Raw genomic sequence first — 19,800 nt, forward strand, 5'->3', positions numbered from 1 at the left:
TGTAATACCCTGTTCATTTTAAATGGCAACATTAAGTGTGCTAGAAGTTATAGGGTAGAATTATTTTTGTCTATCACCAGGACATTAGCAGAGGGCAAAAGTGTGCCTAACCCCACAAATGGCAGAAGCTACAAAATACCTTCGTTAACATGCATAAATGTGTCTCAAGCATCATTGTGTTTGTTTTCCAGTGCTTTAAAAAAAAAGTTAAAGCAAGCCACATACACAAACATAATAGATACATAATACAGATAACGATTTCAACCAGCAACTGAAAGCTAGCCTAAATAATGTCAACTTATGCAAATTACATCCCATCCATACTTTGATACATCTGCCACACACAACTGCATATTGCGCAGCTTAGAGACCAGCCCCAGAAGACACTGTCAAAAGGTACCAGCAGGCTGGAATCTTTGCATCTGACCTTTAGAGAGAATAAACTGACCATCATCTCTCCCCATTCAGTCCAAGTCTTCTTGAACTGACACTCACGTACTCACAAAGGCACATTCAGAGATACCACATTTAACTTACTGCTTGTTTAAAACTAAAGACCCAAAACAAAATACCCACAAGGGAATGTTAAGCGCTTATATCCCGAATCCCATACCTACTGACTCAGCAAGAAGCATCACAATGTATCACTTTGCAAGACCCTACTCTACCTTCAGAAGGTATATATTTCTTTAAGAAGTTAACACCTCTTTTTGCATAAATGATTTTTTTTTCATTTTTGGCTTACACAATTTGGAATACAGCACACCCTCACTATAAAGCTCTGTTGTAAGGCTACTCTCTAAAGTAAGGCTGCTCTAACTTGGCTCCCTTTTGTTTCCTTTTGCCGTGTCCCTTCCCACCCAAACTGCAAAGCACTCAGCACTTTATAAAGGAGGGTGAGCCAATCTGGCTGGGATAAGGGGGGAGAAGAAAAGCACTTGATATCACAACCATGCCGCACACACACACACACAAAATAAACTAAGCTAAGCAATCTTTTATAAGGAGGACCCATAGTTAAAAGGTTTAATACAGAAAATATCCATGTATTTTTCCTGGTTAAAATATGGTAAAAATGAGGAATTTAGTTTTTTGAATGCATTGATTGGTAGGTACACTAAGATGAGGCACTAAACGCTTGAACAAAACACTTCTTAATTCAACACTGCCCATTTGTGTTGTTTATTTATGGGAAGTTCCCCCATCTCCCTATTTTCTTCTGTTTCACACACAGTCAATCAAGTGTCAAAATATACCCACAGGCTGCCTGGCACAAATATTTACCTTTAATAACCTGGAGTGAGCTGGCTTGTGTTAAATGGATGGCTGTCAGGCTCAAGTAAAAACACATTCCAACTCTATGGATTAAAAAAAACAGTAAAATTCTAGAAGGAACTGGCTATCACCATCAACAACTCTATGAAGAGGAAAACTGGCTCTTAGCTGAGGTTGATTCTTTTTATCCTTCTGTGGTCCATTTATATGCTGTACTACAGAAACAAGGATCAGATATGATGACCACATTGCATATCACATATTTGGAGGTTTATGGTGCTCTTTAAATGTTCTTCCAGTTGTGCAGAAGCTGCTTATATCCATGAATACAACCCATACAGTTGATCAAATCATTCAGATAGTGTGGGCAGAGCAGATAATAGAATCCCACATGGCTGGAATAATATTTAACTGGCACCTGCTTTAGTCGGATGATTGTTAAGTACTTTAGTGGACCAGCCCAGTCAAAAGCCTTGGTTAGAACTTTGTTCTCCTTTGTAGCATAGGAGAGGGAATAATTCCTTAATTTGGCTATTACTAATTTTAACCAACAGTCTTCTCACCCAGCCTTGAACACTACAGACTCCCAGAACTTTACCTGTTCAACAGCTGCATGACCAAACTGTATGGATCTGATTCAAAGATGCTGCATTTTTGCAAAATTTCATCATAGAAGGCTTCAGTCTTTGAGACAGACGGCTACAATAGGACATTTTGCAAGATGCCCATGAAGTAGATTATACAGTATTAGGTCTTTGCTGCCCAAATCTTGTATAGATGTATGACATGGGAGACCTGAGGCTGCATCTGACATTTCTCTTCCACAAATAATGGAGCTTTCTTTCAACACATGGAGTCTTGTGCAGTTAAAACACTTCTAGAGCTGGAAGAAGACTCCATTGGTAGCAGAACAGGAAATTTGAATCCAGACCCCAGTTATGGCATCAACAGTTTCATTCTGTTCATTTTCCTTCAACTAATGCAATTCAGATCAATGTATACTCTAGACAGCATGCATCATTTTAGGTAGCATTTTATTATCTGTGACTGTTTGTTGTTATATATATTTAAATCAAGAAACAACACATCATAGCTACATGGAACTTTCCAAGAGGATAACAGTCTGTATCTTGACCGGCCACTACTAAAATAAAAAGTTCTTCAGAATGCTGGAAAAACTTAAAGGAATACTCGGTTTACGCTGAACTGAGCATTTTCATGGAATGAAGGTGTATTGGTACTTGTATTAATAGCACCATCTCTCTTCAGTTAGAATCTTAGTGTGAACCTACAACCCCCTTTCCCTGTATGCACATGGGTCTTAAGAAAGCAACTATCATTTGATTTCAGGGAGGAATTAAATCACATATGCATTAGGCTCTCATTCAGGGCTGTGTATAAAGGGCAGTATTTGATCCTATAAGGCCCACTTCTTTTATTTTCAACTGAATTCCAATACCTGAGAACAAAACACACCCAGCTATCAAGAACACAACTGTACACTTACTTATAGTCTTTTCTTTTAAAATACATTTGAGCAGGAATGACCCTTGACCCCTCACGTATTTTAAAACAAACAAACCAAAACCAAAGCCCCTGTACTAATACAGCAATGTCCCCATTCTTGACACCATATATTTCTATTTTATACTCTGGTATTGACAGAAGTGGCCCTAAAACAGGAGGAGTTATAAGATTCAAAGCAGAAAAAAACAGATTTCTACAGTACTGTTAGGAAGCACAAAGGTGTAAAATAAAGATAGGGCAATGTTTGCTTATGCAGTGGAGGATGTAAGAAAGAGAAGCTGGCTTTAAAGATATGATAACACTTGTCACATTCACCAGTTCAAGTGCCTGCAATTGAAATCAAACTGGAAATGTCTACCTATACTCATGAATTTATTTTAAAAATTGCAGGAAAAGGATGTCCCCATTGTAAATCAGGCCCTGATATGGCTAAATTAGCCAAGGTTAACAGTTATGTTTAATTTCAGGTGAAATGGCATAGGGAAAACATGTTTTAAAGTCTTTCTTTTTAAAAAAGGAGTCAAGGACCAGGAAAAGTTAACAGTGTATGGCATCCATTTATACAGATGTGCTAGGAAAGACTGTCCAAGTATATCAGGATGCCATATTAAGCAGCCTTCCAAGAGTATGTCATAGCATTATTATAGAAAGGCCAAACTCATTCAAATCCAATTTTGGAACCTGACAAAGTAGGCCATATTTTAAGCAGAGAGACTAAAACAATCTGCAAAAAACTGGGTTGCTGCAAGGAAGAATGGCAACATTTATGCTGGTTTTTCTTTGAGAACAAAGTTGCTGAAGGTATAGTGACAATTCTGCCAAATCTACAATTTCCCCCATAGTACTCCTGTTTTTTATGTGGGGAAAAAAAGTTAACACACCCTTTAATACAGCTGCTGTACAGTATGGTTCCTGATTCCTTCTGGAACCCATATTGAACCACTTACTGCAAATTCTTCTTTGGCTAGCCTGTCCTTGTTTTTGAATATACGGTAGTCTGCTACTTAATCTTGAAAACCTTTCATGCTGGCCAGAAAGAGTGTTTCAGATACAAAGCAGAAATCGTGTTTCAAACGCTGGGTTCCTAGCATGGTCCAAGAAGACAACCAAACATTTCAGATGTCTAGGGATGGGAGGTTATCAAGATTTATTGTAATGTTCTGGTTGACTTTTCAACAAAAAGACTCAACAACTCTAATCTGCTTAGCTTGAAATGCTAGAGAGGTAAAAGATGCCTTCAGTATAAGATGACATACCTAGGTATTTACAGTTATCTCTTCTTCAGCAGTTGTTAGCTAATGTATTTTGCTAAGCAACAGAGCTGATCTGATTTTATTGAAAAATAATTATGGGAGTCTATCAGCCATAAACAGCATTCATAAATAGCATCCTTCCAAAAAGGAATAAAAAGGAATCTCCTCACGTTCTCACTGACATTTGGAATCAGTTGGTCATCTTTTTAATGCACACTTGATGGAAACAACACAACAGACAGCTATAAAGAATGACTAATGTCAAAAAGCACTGTATCACAATTTTCCCCACACTGAGATAGTACTGGTGTAAGAACATACAAATTCACTGACCTATGGAATGCAGCATGAGGGGGGAGTTTTTATTAGCAGAACACCTATCAGGTAGATGTAATGGGGGGGGGGGAGAACTACTCTTGGACTGTACTTCACACATTCCGGTAAACTACCATTTCCAAAACAAAACACAAAGTAATGCATGAAGCTGCCCTTAGGATTTCCAAGAAAAAACATTTACACAGCTTTGTATGTAACCCATTGCATGAAAAGCCTTTGAGGCGTTTATAGAGAATGCTCAGAGCAATTGTTTAAATTTAACAGGAAAATGGGTTCAGTCATTTCCTTGGAATGACTGGACTGCATGTGTCTTCCTACCTTTTTAGGATGCATGGGTATATTACAAAGGCACTAAAGTGGTTTGTGATCTCATTCTATTGGGAAAAAAAAACTTCAAGCAGATTAATTCCTTCTTTTCCTGTGCTGGAAGCTAGGAGCTATCCATCCCAGAACAGAGCTTTAGTAAAACTAGTTCTCAAAAGATGGGAGTCCTGACAGCCGGCACCTATGGCTAAACTACCTTCCCTTCCCCACATCCCAAAACTTCTATCTAAGCATCTCTGGCCAAAAAATGAAGAAAACAAATATCAAATGATGATTAAAATCAACCAGTAGCCAATTTCCCCCCCCAATGTACTGGATTCTTCCATAGTAACTTCTTTTTCCTCATTTACTATTTTAAAATGAATACAAGTTAAAACTGCTCCATTATTTGGATACCATAAAGATACTGCTTTTCTCTAGTACGTATAACTTAAAAGCAGTTTCAAGAAACACGATCTTTTACTCCCAACCTCTTCCTCTTAACTGTGGCTGACTTATTCTTTCCAACCAAACTGCATTTATATATATAATTTTTTTTTGGTTTTTGTTTTTGTTTTGTAAAAAAAAGGTGCTTGGAGGAAGATTTCATGTTAATATTCATTGTGAAATAACTAGGTGATTACACAGTTTCATTCACACACAATCCTCTTCCCCATACAACTGAACACACACTCCTGCAAGAGACTAAGCTCTACAAGTATAAATCTTCTCACAACTTGGACTTTTAAGAATATAATGACTTTTTGTTGCTGTTATTGAGATTTTTTTTGTAATCAATTTGTACTTTTGTTTAAAAATTTGATCCCCAGTTTTGACAACAATTGAAGTTTGTGTGTATTAGGTTTTGTTTTTCAATTTTTTTGCTTTTTGTAAAGAAAAAAAAATTAAACTTTTTGAAGATTCAGGAACTTGTAAAAGTTTAACAACAAAGAAACAACCACCTATCTAGGATAAGGTTAAATAAACCATCTTCAAAAACTGGCTTCCTACCCTAGAATTCCTGAGAATGCTTGCAAATTTAAAGCAGGAAAATAAATGTTAAACACAAAAACACTGTTAAATGCTCCCAGAGTTAGTCTTCATTTTATATATATATATATATGTGTGTGTGTGTGTGAGAGTGTGTGTGTATGTGTGTACATATATACACACACACATATAGATACACACATATATATGCGCACACGCACTTTTTGGTCTTTTTTTGTAAGTTTTAATTTTTTTTCCCTTTAAGCTTGTGATGGAAGAACATTTTAGCTTTTAATTTTTTAAAAATAGTTCAAATCCCTCATTATGTCTTGTAAACAAGAGGGGCTCTAGCACCCGGCTTTCACCGTAGTATAATGAACTCAACAAATCCAAAGTGCAGGCAAAGGGACCATAGGGCAGGAGAGAGTGGTGACAGTAGTGAACCAGCTTGTGTGTCAAGTCACATGTTGGAACACATAGCTGCTTATCCAGGCCATGAGGTGCTGCATGTTCTCCTAGCTCAGGGCTTTTTCTATCATTTATCCTGCACAGTTTCAACACTGAGGCCCCAGAGACAAATACAGCTATTTTAGGAGCAGGCATGTTTAATGGCCGGAAGGAAACCCAATTGTCAGGAACTGGGAAAAAAACATTTTGTCTCAACATATGAGATTGTATGACAGAGGCAGAAATAAGGGAAAATGCTTTTTAAAGGTCCATGTAATATGCTGCAGATGCTGAAATTTAAGTACACACACCTGTCTACATTCACCACCTGGACTTACTATGTAAAAAAACAAAAACAGGCAGATGTAAATGTAGCATTCCACTTATTCATTTGTCTTTGTGATATTGGGTTCATCACATACAGAATCCACAAATTCTTTTTCCCTTTGGACATGAGTATAATGAATTTTGCTTAAAGTGTATCTACTGTCAATCTTATATTTATATATCACTGTATTTTACAGTGAAAATGGTAAAGGAGAAAGACACTTCTGCTGGGATCCCATACAATATGATCTGCTACTTCCAAGTGTTGCATTATGTAAGTATTTGCTGGTACAGAATATGGCAGCACTTAGTTATTCAAACATAAGCAGAACTAGTGAAAAGCCAGAGCTACGTGCTAACACTTCAAAGAAGAATGCCTGAATCTCCTTTCCTGTTCTTTTCCTCCCTGCCCTTCCCCAAAACTGCTTTGTGTAAAGGCAATGTTTGCTACAGCTTTCTTCACAACAAGCAATTTTATTCCCAGTGCACACACTGGCAATCTTCTGAATTAATTATAGGTCTTCCCTATTCTGCCCAGAGTACTACTACACCGATGGTTTTTTTTAAAAAAAACAAAAATCAACACAAAACCTCTCTTTTAAATACAGACATTAAAAGCAACAGTACAGGGAAAAGTAAAAATAATAAAGGTGCAATACTTTATAAACAAAAGAAGTCTTTGCTAGTCATATGCCTGCCTAAGCAAAACTTAAGCAAGACATACACAGGAAAATACACAGAGAAAAAAAAACACTCAAAGTACACACTGGTTTAAGAACATTCATAAGTAAACGTTTCTGTCAGTGATGGTCTGGTGCTGTAATACACCTAGGCCTGGCACAGGTAACGCTCACTGGAGGAAAGAACAAAGGTTGCTGCATGACCTTTCACAATATGAGACAGGCCAGCAAACTACTGACATTTTAGTTTCAACACAAACAGCAGATCATTTAAGAAATACAGTTAAGCCTGGATTTTTGGTGGGTTTTCCACAAATAGATAAAAATCTTCATATACAGACTTTAGGAACAGGTACAGGATTTGTTTTTGTTTTTTTTAAACAACCACAGAAGCCTCAACCATTATACTGGTCTTTGTCACAAAAATATGCAATGCCATTTTCCCTCTAGTCTCCTTGGAAGGAGAAAGGCTTTGTCATAAACATAAGCCTGGGTTCACAAACAAACAAACAAAATCTCATTTGAGACATGAATACACTTCTAGGCAAAACAGAATTTCCCTCAGCAAAAACAAAACAACCCCTACTCTCTGGAAAACCCCGCACTGGCACCCCTTTCACCAAATCCTTAGGATATGGCAGTGTGTTGCTCTATGACAGGGTCAGAACAAGATCCATACTGCACTGAATACCCTGCTAAAATAAAAATACCACCAACTGACAGATTGTTAACACAGGTCAATTTGATTTTGCATCAGTCACAGGCACCATCATAATTAAGTTTAAGTCTAGTCAGATAGGTTGCTGACCAACAGCAATGCAGCTTTCCAAGACAAATGCATACAGCCATACACACAATCATGCGCTTACACACACACACACGCGCGCGCACACTTGCACAGAAACACACATACATGGGCAGTTACATGTGCCAGAACATACTGGTATATATCAACCAGCCAATCACAAAGTGTTTTTTTTCTTTTTGTTTTTTAAAGTGAGGCTCCGTCAAGTCTTCCCCCTCCCACCCCACCCCCAACGCTTTTGAATCCCACCCTGTCCCATCCCAACATGGTAGACCTAAGGACGGAAACACACCCAGTGCAAACAAAGTTAAAAAGCTATTTTTTCAGTATATATGTTTCTTAGCAACAACTTCCGTATAACATGAAAAAGTGAAAAACTAGAAACTAATTTTTTTAATTTTTTTGTTTAGATTTAAATGGTATGTGTACTTGCTTCACATTGTCTTTCTAAGTTGGCGTTCATGATTCAAGTATTTCAAGAGTGATATGTTCTCTTTTTGGATTCATATTCCAAACGAAAAAACTGAAGTTATAAGGGAGGCAACTATGTGCTCAGACAGTCCTGTCAATGACCCACCTTTTTTCTCTCTCCATTTTCTTTTTTCCTTTTAAAATGTATTTATTGCAAGTTGAAAAAAAAGAAAAGGTCAAGTTAGTGCTGCTGCTGTTCCAAAAAGGTCACGAGGTCAGAGTTGAAAGTTTTAAGTTCAGATTGAATCCGACCCTCCGCCTAGAAGGTCTCCAGGTAGTAAGGGAGCAGGGCTTCCCATCCTGTGGGGATCTTCTACACTTTGAACCCCCCACAAACTTGAAGAATAGCTTGGGGGGCCCCATAACGAAGCACCAGCAAGGTCACCCCCACTGCTGCTGTCACCACCGCTGCTCCACTGCCCAAGCCCTGTTGACCCACCAAAAAGATTCAAAGCAGGTCCAACTGGATCTGTCTGATTTTGTCCTGTCTCTAGAGACTGCCAGCCTGCTGCAGGTGTGCTGGGTGTTGCTGCAGGAGTAGGAGGTTGAGCTTGTGTCAGAAAGCGACTAACCTCCTCATCTGTGGCAAACTCAGCCAGGATGGTAGTGTTTCCCAAAACGCACCTACAAAAACAAGAGGACAGAGTGAAGAGAAACAAAAACAAATCCAAGCAGCTTAAATAGAATTAACAGGTTTGAAAAAGTTACTGAAAAAACTATCTAATAGGAAAAATCTGTGTTCTTCCACTGACATAGAGAAGATGCGGGGCACACAGCTGTAATCACTTTCTTTACAATGAACAAAAGAATGATATCTTACGTGTTTAGGCGTATTTTTGCAATTGTCTATAGTTGGAATTGGATACAAATGAGATGTTTGAGAACATTATCATCCAAAACTGGTTCAAAAACCCTCTTACAGAAACTTGACTTTTATGCATGTTAATTTTTCTGACTCAATTAGTTCATGCTTTAAAACCACATAAATATGCCAAATACTGGTTTATTAAGCAGAGTGGGGCTATTCTCAATTATTCAAAGAGCAAAGCCTTGATCCATTAACACAGCAATCCTAAGGACGCTTTCCTGGGAGTAAGCCTATTGAACAGACCACAGTAGAATTCAGAGCAGACCTGCTTAGGACAGCTCTTTTAATCTTTTCCCTCAGAAGTGGTTAGAGTGTTGCAACAGAACCTAGGAGACCCAGATTTGAAAACCCCTACTCAGTTATGAAAGCTTGCAAGGTGACCTTGGGGCTAGACACATGCACACATCCTAAATTACAGTATTCACTCAAAAGGAATACAACACAAAATGTACAATGACCCGCCCCCAAGTTATATGAGAGCCAGTTTGGTGTAGTGGTTAAGTGTGTGGACTCTTATCTGGGAGAACCGGGTTTGATTCCCCACTCCTCCACTTGCACCTGTGGAATGGCTTTGGGTTAGCCATAGCTCTGGCAGATGAAGACAGAAAGGCCCCCGCCCTTCTAGCTTTCCACAAACTATGCAAATTGAATTATTCAAGAAGGCTTTTTGCAGAGGAAATTGAGCTCCATTGTAACCATATGGTTCAGAAAGAAACGTGGGTAAAGGGTTAGGGACTGCAGATTATACCTGTGTATAGTTCATACTATCTGCTGCTGTAAAGTAGGTTCCTACTACATAATTATTGCATTTGTTTAACGTGTCATGGTAATACTGGTGTTGTGCTTCACTATTTTATTTTGTGTGACCAGAATCTACCGCCAATTAATTTTATTTGCTGACTCGCTTTCTTCATATCATTTTACAAACCTCCAGTGCAGGGGTGTCAAATGTTTGGCCCACAGACCAAAACCAGCCTGCCCTGGACTTTAATCAAGCCTGTGCTCTTTTCTTCCTCCTCCTCTCCCTTCTGTCCTCACCCTTTGAAGTTCCAAGGCTCCCAAAGTTCCCAGCTCCTTCTGCCCTGTCTTTGCCACCTGCAGCAGGAAGCTCTTCTGGGCTCGCAAAGTTGCAAGGAAAATGTGAAATGAGGACCTATCTGGGGATAGAGACCTTAATGGAAAATCCATTCCATGTTTTCCTTGCAACTCTGTCTGTTCTGCAATGTGTTTCAATGCAGTGGAGCTCAGTTTTACTTTCCAGCCTTCCAATGGCCAGCTGAAGCTGTTACTTCCCGGAGTTGTGTCCTTGTAAATAAAGGGTTGATGCTTTGAGCCAGCTTGTCTCTGCTGAATGGACCTGAGAACTGGTGCCCAGTGGGCACTCTAATCTGGGAATCCACAGCCAAAGGAGGATATTACACTGGAGAGCCATTGCCAATCTGAGTAGACCTGGGGGAGGGGGGAGAAGCTTGCAATGCCCAGCCATTAAATGGGGTTTCATGAACCATGAACTTCCATGGATTACAAACCAGTTTGTGAGGTCCATGATGTGCCTCAACTGGGAAGTGGGCTCAGAAGGCATATACATTCTTTCTGAGCCCAATTTCAGGCTGTGTTGCCAGGACGGGGGTGATGCAAGTGAGCTCAGAAGGCATTTAAATGCCTTCTGAGTTCACTTCTGAGTCATACTGCTGTGGCAGTGTGGTATGAGTGAGTTCAGGAGGCATTTAGATGCTTTCTAAGCTCACTTGCTATGGACTCCCACAGACCAAATGGGCCACCTAAAAAAATTGTGGTCTGTGGGCGATCCACCTACGCTGCAAATGCACGGACGAGGCAAATGGATTACAGATTGGCCCCCAGTCCATGACGAAATTACGTTTGTGGGCTAGTCTGCTCCTGTCCCTAGTCCCAACTAACTCCCCCTCTCCAGCCATTTTTAAAAGTACAGTTTTGCTCAGGTTGAAATTTAGGATCAGTTTGATCAGTCTCTGAAAAAAAGATCTTCATAAAGGAAGAAACCAATCCATACATTTGAATGTCAGTCGTATTTAGAGCACTAAGGAAAAAAGATACAGTACTCACATGTGCAGTGCAGTCTGGGCCTTGGCTGCCTCCTGCTTGGTGCTGTATCGGATAAGGGCGGTGCCTTGGGTCAGGTTCAGATGGAATGTCAGCAGTGGACCATGCTGCATGCAGATGGTCCTCAGGGTTGACCCATCAATCTTGGAAAGAAAAGCAAAGACAAACAGAAGGGTTGTTGGGTTTTTTTGTAATGCATAGTTTTTGAAATCATGTGCCTATACCCCAAAGCTATGCCCCATACACATCAGGCAACATATTGCAAAATTCTGTAAGAAATTAGTGTGAACTCCTGAATTTGTTAAGAGGGAATATGTTCCAAGCCTCAAGTCAACTTCCTCTTGATTTCCATGTAAACCAAACAATGACAACTAAGTTACTTGCCATGATTTTTGATTCAGAATGACATATTTTCCCAACACCTAAGTCAACTATACACCCCCACCTGACCTGGGGCAAAGGTTCATCTGTTGACTAGAGACAGTTTGTTTACAGTTAATTACCATTTGTTTCACAGCTTAAAAGTACAGCATTAGAATGTTTCTTTGGACAAGAGATACCTTTCGTACTATTATTACTATGCTGTGCATTTAACTTACATTTATTTTGCTGGATTTAAAAAAATACACCCTAAATTATAATTAATCTTGAAGTTTTATTACCATGTTCATATCTTCTTTACCTTACAGCACTTCAGCTGCACACTGCCATAGTTATTCACTTTAAACTACAAGCAAACAGGATTTTATGGGTATGCTCCATAAATCCCACTGTGTGCATGGGTATTCTCTCTCATTTACACATATGCACACAATACTTGGGGAGGGACGGTGGCTCAGTGGTAAAGCATCTGCTTGGGAAGCAGAAGGTCCCAGGTTCAATCCCTGGCATCTCCAAAAAAGGGTCCAGGCAAATAGGTGTGAAAAACCTCAGCTTGAGACCCTGGAGAGCCGCTGCCAGTCTGAGAAGACAATACTGACTTTGATGGACCAAGGGTCTGATTCAGTATAAGGCAGCTTCATATATTCATATGTACTTAATCCTGGCAAGCCCTATTTCCATTTCAGATCAGGAACAACAGTAGGCCCAATGAACTCACAACCGCCATAGACTGCCGTGATTAATTAGAGCAACAGAAAGCATTCTTAGCTGGAAAATGCAGGAGTGCAGTGCCCTGTTCCTCCAGCAACTAGGTGCAGATCAGTGAATCCATCAGAAAAAGGGCTGAGTACAGGACTTCAGGACATAGGCAAGGAGCTACTGCTCAAGTGCATGGTACACAAGCCCAATCCCATTCTCCTCTGTTACCCATGCTTACACAGCAGCTGAACTACAACACCTGATACCAGTTTCCATTTTTGCTGAACTCTAAACAGATTGTTGAATTCTAAAACACAGTGACTGGGTTGATTACCCAGTTGCCCCAAAAGATGCTTCCAGGTAGAGGCAAAAAACCACTATAGCTTCCTCCTAAATGTGTATGAAAAGAGACAGGTAGGGGGGGGGGAAGTCATTCCTACTTCCTTGCCCATACCACAAGAAGCTCATTTGGAGCATGTTAAACAGCTGTATTCTAGAGCAGGGATCCCCAACCCCTGGGCTGCAGACCGGTACTGGTCCATGGCCTATTAGCAACTGGGCAACATAGGCATGGTGCTCTCGGCTTCCTAGCTTGCAGATGCAGGAAGCTGAGAGTGGCAGAATGGCACATGCTCTCCTCTGAGCCTGGCTTCCCAGCCGGGCTCAGACAGAAGCAACCTCAGTCTGAGGCTGCCTCCCCTCTCAAAGCGAAGTACAGGTAGTGCGCCACCACTTTCACCCACCCAGGACCCAGGTGGATGAAAGAGGCAGCACAGCCTTGCAGGGGAGGCAGAAGAAGATGACACTGGATTTATATCCGCTCTCCACTATGAATCTCAGAGTGGCTCACATTATCTTCTCCCCGACAACAGACAACCCCTTGAGGTAGGTGGGGCTAAGAGAACTGTCTCACATAAGCTGCCCTTTCAAGGACAACTCTGTGAGAGCTATGGCTGACCCAAGGCCATTCCAGCAGGTGCAAGTGGAGGAGTGGGGAATCAAACCTGGTTCTCCCAGCTAAGAGTCCGCACACTTAACCACTACACCAAACTGGTTCTCTCCAAGGCAGCCTTGGTGTGAGGCAGCCCCAGGATCCGGGCGGACAAAAGTATCCGTGTGGCCTGAGGAGGTAGTCTCAGAGTGAGGCCACACCACCTCTTTCATCTGCCTCAGTGAGCAGAAAGGGCAACGCGGCAGCGACCTTCACTTACCCCTCATTTAAAGACCCCTGCCAATCAGCTGATTGGTGGTGATCTTTAAATGGAAATAGGAGGCAGATCGGCTGCTTCTGCTACCTCACTGCTTGGTGGGGAGGTGGCAGAAGCATCCCCAGTCTCCCCTCCATTTAAAGACCCCCATGGGGGAGCAGGGATGGGGTCATGGGCAGCAAAAACCCCAGCCCCTCCCCCCATTTGTGGAAAAATTGTCTTCTACTAAACCAGTTTCTGGTGCCAAAAAGGTTGGAAACTGCTGTTCTAGCGGTTGGGTCTGCATTTTAGGATCTACACAACAAAAGTTTCTTAGGGGAGACCCACAGTTATTGACTTCATAAGAGCTAAAATAAATCCAAACTTGTGTGTCCTTCAGGTAGGATATAACCAGGGAGATTTTATGCCTGGTCTATAAAATGCAACTTAGATATCTGGCAGATGACATGTCTAACAATACTTGCCATTAGTAATGATTGTTGTAAAACACAACATGCATTAAAAATCCCTTTCCCATCACAGTATGCTTTCCCTCCCCCCACCCTCACTGTTCTATAGGTTTGATATCACATAGGTCACTTTTTCTTTGCTTTTTTTGCTTTTGGTTGCACTAAAACAGGGATGTTAAACATGCAGCCTGGGGGCTGAATCAGGCCCCCAGAGGGTTCCTATTAGGCCTGTGAGCAAGTGCTTCCTTCTCCCTCTTTCTTGTTCCTTTCTGTGTCACAGCTTGCTTTGCCAGGATTTCTCAATCACACAGGAGCTATAGAGCAAAGCCTCTGTTTTCTGCATTGGCTGAGGCTCCTCTCTTGGGGAAGGGGGGGGAGGGAGAGCTTGCTTTAATACTGACTACAATATTGCAAGAGTGCAAATACCTTTAGCATGTTTTATTTTAGTTTTTTTAAATTCTTTAATTGTGTTTGTCTGTGTTCTTTATAATGTTTATATCTCCACTACCTGGCATTACATTTTATGACACACATGGCCCGGCCCGACAAGGTCTCATTTATGTCAGATCCATCCCTCATAACAAATGAGTTTGACACCCCTGCTCTAGGATCTCAGAGATCTTTCACATCCCTTACTGCCTCATCTTTACTGGAAATGCTGGGGATTGAACATAGGATTGTTTGCATGCCAAGCAGATGCTCTAACAATGAGCCACAGCCCAAACATAGACCAAGCAAACCCTGCTTAGCTTCTGAGATCTGACGAGACTGGCTAGCGTGGACCAACCAGATCAATGCTAGAAATGACTTAGGGAATACAATCCAAAAAGAGGAATCACAATTGAAGAGAAGTCAACAATAAGAAAAATAACTGTGATAAAAGATGCTAATCAGAATAAACTGTACAATTAATGAAACTAAATCAAGAAATATTTATATGGTCTTTTTGTGTTATTTATCATGCAATATCCATCTCCATCAACATCCCACTCCATACACCATATATTCAAAACACCTTACTAGGAAAAACCAATAGAGGAAAGAGTCTATATTTCTTCATAAGACAAATGTTCAAATACTTTTTTCCTATAAATAAAAGTTATTTTTAGCTGTTTATAGCCAGCTGTCTCATGAAAAGGACCATAAGAGGTGCGCCCAGGTAGATCATCCCAGTGATCCATGTAGTCAAGCATCTTATTTTAGATAGTGGCTGACCAGTCTCAGAAACACCAGTAAACTGGGCATAGCTTCTCCGAATCTTGCGTCCTTGCGCAGCTTGTGGATGTGGACATTCCCTTTAGTAAGCTATTCTATGGCCTATCACCATAAAATAATTGGCTTTCTTATTATTGACGAACCTCTATTCTTTAGGGATTACTGACATACATAAAATTGTTGGATATTTTAACTCCGGATGCAAGAGGACCTGAGAGAGAAAAGGTTAAGATAATTCTCTCACTCAGGTACATTTGGCAGTTCGTGCCACCCTCTCACTGGTTGGATGTTGATACATCCAAGTAGGCAGTCGTGTTGGTCTGAAGTAGTAGAACAAAATAGAAGTCAATTGCACCTTTAAGACCAACTTAGTTTTATTCAGAACGTAAGCTTTCGTGTGCATGCACACTTCTTCAGACAAGGAAAGATGGTTAGATGTTGGCCTCTTTCGCCTTTCTCATCTTCTGTTTTTCATCCTCTCTCTTACCCCGGGGGCTCGGTGCTGAAGCAAGTTAACTTTTTTGATGTTAACTTAAGTAAGTTAAATGTACCTACATGAATATGTCATGTAAGATGTATTTCTATTTTTGTAAGTAAAATTTCTTTCTCTGTTACCATTGGAGTCTGGTCATGTGATTTTTGTTTGAACAGCATTTTCCCCTTAACTGGGAAACATGGAGAATTGGGCATACTGTGTAAACTTCTGTGCTTCCAAGGCATTTTTTTAAACATTTAACCCTATAAAGAAAAAAATATGAGGATCCCTAATATCCCAGGGAATCTTTTTAATTGTTTTTATTATCTGGATGGTATGGTATAATAAGCTGTTGATGCTAGAAATGCAAAAGAATTTATTCTGAATGGAGAGAATCGAAGACACAAATACAAATTAAAGCAGGCTACTGGCTGTGTTTTTGGCAGCAGTACTAGAAACATTCTGTGGTTTCACTATGGAAACATAAATGAGAAAACTGGCAGTTCTGTCTAATTCTGACAGTGTCCTGAAGGAGCCAGAGTCTTGAGTGATTATCACTGTACTTTGTGTTCACAGTACTGTTCCCTTACTCAAATAAAACAAAACAACCACACAATTTGAAGGGTACGGTAGGATACAAATCCCAATAAATAAATACATTTATTTCACAAATTTAGTGCAAACTGAGATACTGCAGTTATTAGCAGGTACCTTAAACATACTTGTCATATTGGTTTGCCTGAGTGATTACTCAAACAAACACAAAACCATTTTTATGACCAATTCAAAATTCTACAATTTCAGAGATGAAAAACAGAAAAAAGTTGTAATGAACTTGTTCTATGAAGCTTAATATTTCCATCAACCTTAGGAATCAAAGGCAGAAATACCTGTGGAGTGAGATTGTGAAGAACCAGCCAGTAGCTAGGGCGAACTGATCCACCATCACTCCAGGTAGACGCTGCAAATTGTTAAACAGCAAAAATAATAGTTTGAGAAATTGACATCTAAATTCTGACAATTATCTGTGCCTAGATTAACTGAGAACCACTCACAACTTTATTTTAAATACAAAACCTTAAGGAGTACTTCACTTAACAGAAATTATTTCACAGAACACATTTAGCATGCATGTTATTTTCTTCAGACGGCCCTTAAATAATGTACTACACGACCCTCATCTATTATCCTTTCAAGGACCCCTGCAATAGCAGTTAGAACATTTCACGTAATTCCCACAGCAATCTCTGGGAAATGTTCCAGATAATCAAGTCCATTTATGAAAGCAAAAGGCTTTCTTTGTTAAGCAAACACACCAACGGTTTATATACAGATTGTCTCATCATATCCACACAACTAATTCTGAAGAACATGCAACCCCCCTCATGGCCAAATAATGATACTACTAAGAGATAATTCTCACCAGAGGCAAGCCTCGAATCCTGTGCCCCCCACCCCCTGACTGAGCGGGGTGCTGTGCTGCTCCAGGGAGAGGATGGTTTTGGATTACTCAGACCAGGAGGTGGCCGGGGCAGCCCTGTAGTGTTTCTTGAGGAAATATGGTTTTTCCACATCTTGTTGGAGAGATGAGTGGGATTGGGTCCTATGGGATCTGGGGACCATGTTGATTTATACTCACTGAACTTTGCTAAGGTAAAATATAAAGATAAGGAAAAGGCAGTCATTAGAGCCAGTTAATACATACTATGCAATTTATATAATTTCCTTTCCACCAACAGACTGTCAATAGTCTATCTACCACAAATTATTCTCATTCCCACCCTAAACATATTTCACAGGCAAAAAGGAAGGACAGACCTGATTAAATGTAGTTTAATAGTGCAATAGTGCCTAGGTGTGAAAGCATGTTGCACAGAACCACAACACAAGAAAATGCATGAATCTTTAGATCATTTCACAAAGGTTGTTTTCGCACTCACCTTAATCAGCAGCGACGACCCTCTTCACCGAGCAGGATCTGCGCGGATTTCGCACTAATTGCCGCGGAGCACCCAGAAGAGCCGGAAAGTCCCGGCGCTTTTGCGGCGCAAACGGAAACTGCCAAAAACCAGTTTCCGTTTGCGCCGCAAAAGCGCCGGGACTTTCCGGCTCTTCTGGGTGCTCCGCGGCAATTAGTGTGAAATCCGCGCAGATCCTGCGCGGTGAAGAGGGTTGTCGCTGCTGATTAAGGTGAGTGCGAAAACGACCAAAGAGAAACTGAAGAGACTATAAAGAGTCCCCAACCCTTCTTGAGTCTGTAGGCACTTCTGGAATTCTGAAAGGCAATGGTGAGCACTACTCCAAAACAGAAGCTACAGAAGGCAGAGCCAAATGGCTGTAGGAGAAGGCATCAAACACAATATCTCTCTCCTCACTTTACAAAAGCTGCACAGGAGGGCAAAAAGCAATTAAACAAAGTCCAAAGGTGGGGGGAAGAGAGGGAAAAAGAGAAGGGGTGTAATAAAAAAGAAGGAAAGTCTGAAGGAGAAACAGAATTACAGTGATTAAGGAAAGCAGGGGTTCTTACTAGTCCTCCTGATCCTATAGTGACTATGGCTGCTGTTGCATTGGAAACTATTTAATCTGAATGAGGGCAGCTATTAACAAGCCTTGTCTCACAATGACCCTGCCCACTTCCCGAAAAGCTTGAAGCGTGCCGGAGGAAATACCGGCTGGTACCTTGGTGCCCTGAACTACATACAGTGCAATGCTTCAGAAAGACACGAGGCATCATATTTTATTTATTGATTTAACCAAAGTGATTACATTGTCTTACTAAAATAATAGCTTCATTTTGGAAGACTGACAGGCAAACAGACATTAAAATCTGTTGGAGGGTATGCAATATGTTTGAATTTAAATGTATTAATTTGTTCCGATTTTATTGTTTTATTATTTGTTGTAAGCCGCCCTGAGCCACTTGTGGGAAGGGCGGGATATAAGTTACGGAATAAATAAAATAAATATAGCTTAAGAAAATCAAATGTGATAGTTGGGACTTCTATAACAGCCTATTAGCTGAGCATATTTAAATTAGGCAATGTCTCAAGGAACCCAATCTAATGGCTTCTCAATTTTGGCTACTGATGGGTTCTTAGTGCTTCTTTCCCTGGCAGAGAAGCTATTTCTTATTTTCTAGTGTCTATTGCGATTATGTGATAAATGATTCATTTAGACGTATTATTTATACAAGTGAGCATTTTTCACCTCTCTCATGATTGGGCCACAGGGAAAAAGAAGTCGTAATAGGATTCAGAGGTAATGGAGTAGCATAGCACTTCAATCAGGTACACTTATTTGCTAATTGAATGTAAATACTTAAAGAAAATTTTTGAAAGCCAGATAATGTCATATCTATGCTAATTAAAACTATCAAATCCAAAAAGGACATAAAAACAAACAAGGATTAGGCATTCAGATTAGCAAGCAAAGAACAGCAGCCTGATACAACATTAATTTGCACTATTTTTCACTGCTTGGACAAATTATTTCTTTAAGAGGTGACTAATTAAATGTTAGTTTGCATTTACAAACATCTCAAATTCTCTAAAAATATTAGAACATCAGACCGGACATACGACATTCTCAAGCAGTATTTGACATTTTAAGTTCTTTCTTTGGCTATCCAACTAAATATTATGAAAGACACAAAACAGTGAAGAATATTTTAACTGTCATAGCTGCAGGCACCTGCTAGATCACAAAGAGATGCTGCCATGATTATGTACACTACAGCCACGAGGTGTCCAGCCTCACCAGATAGGTACCATTTCATATCAGTGTATTGCCCCAGTCAGGCTGTAAGCCTGCCACAGATCCTGCACACTTACAGAGGTAGCTGTGTATGTTGGGGCTGTCCAGTGCATAAACTGAGTCATCATTTGAATTATTAATAGGCCACTCTTGGCAAACAGTGTATAATGATATACATATATCAGAGGCTATGTTTATATACATATAAACATAGGCTAGATGGCCATCCTGCAGCAATGAAGATCCTGTGAATTTA

At 40.3% G+C, this 19,800-nt stretch overlaps 1 protein-coding gene across 9 annotated transcripts in view; it reads right to left on the minus strand.

The window, feature by feature from the left end:
- Positions 1 to 5,275: 5,275 nt before the first annotated feature.
- Positions 5,276 to 19,800, minus strand: part of TNRC6B (trinucleotide repeat containing adaptor 6B) — a 201,436-nt gene continuing 186,911 nt past the window's right edge. For all 9 annotated transcript variants that reach the window (XM_060245405.1, XM_060245402.1, XM_060245403.1 and 6 more), the window contains 4 exons: positions 17,215 to 17,439; positions 16,682 to 16,752; positions 11,368 to 11,507; positions 5,276 to 9,038 (listed from right to left, as the gene is read on the minus strand). In XM_060245405.1, coding sequence (XP_060101388.1) covers positions 8,651 to 9,038; positions 11,368 to 11,507; positions 16,682 to 16,752; positions 17,215 to 17,439 — 824 coding nt within the window. In that variant the 3' untranslated portion in view covers positions 5,276 to 8,650. The remainder of the gene's footprint in view (positions 9,039 to 11,367; positions 11,508 to 16,681; positions 16,753 to 17,214; positions 17,440 to 19,800) is intronic.

The sequence above is a fragment of the Heteronotia binoei genome, chromosome 8 (assembly GCF_032191835.1).
Source record: "Heteronotia binoei isolate CCM8104 ecotype False Entrance Well chromosome 8, APGP_CSIRO_Hbin_v1, whole genome shotgun sequence".
NCBI lineage: Eukaryota > Metazoa > Chordata > Lepidosauria > Squamata > Gekkonidae > Heteronotia > Heteronotia binoei.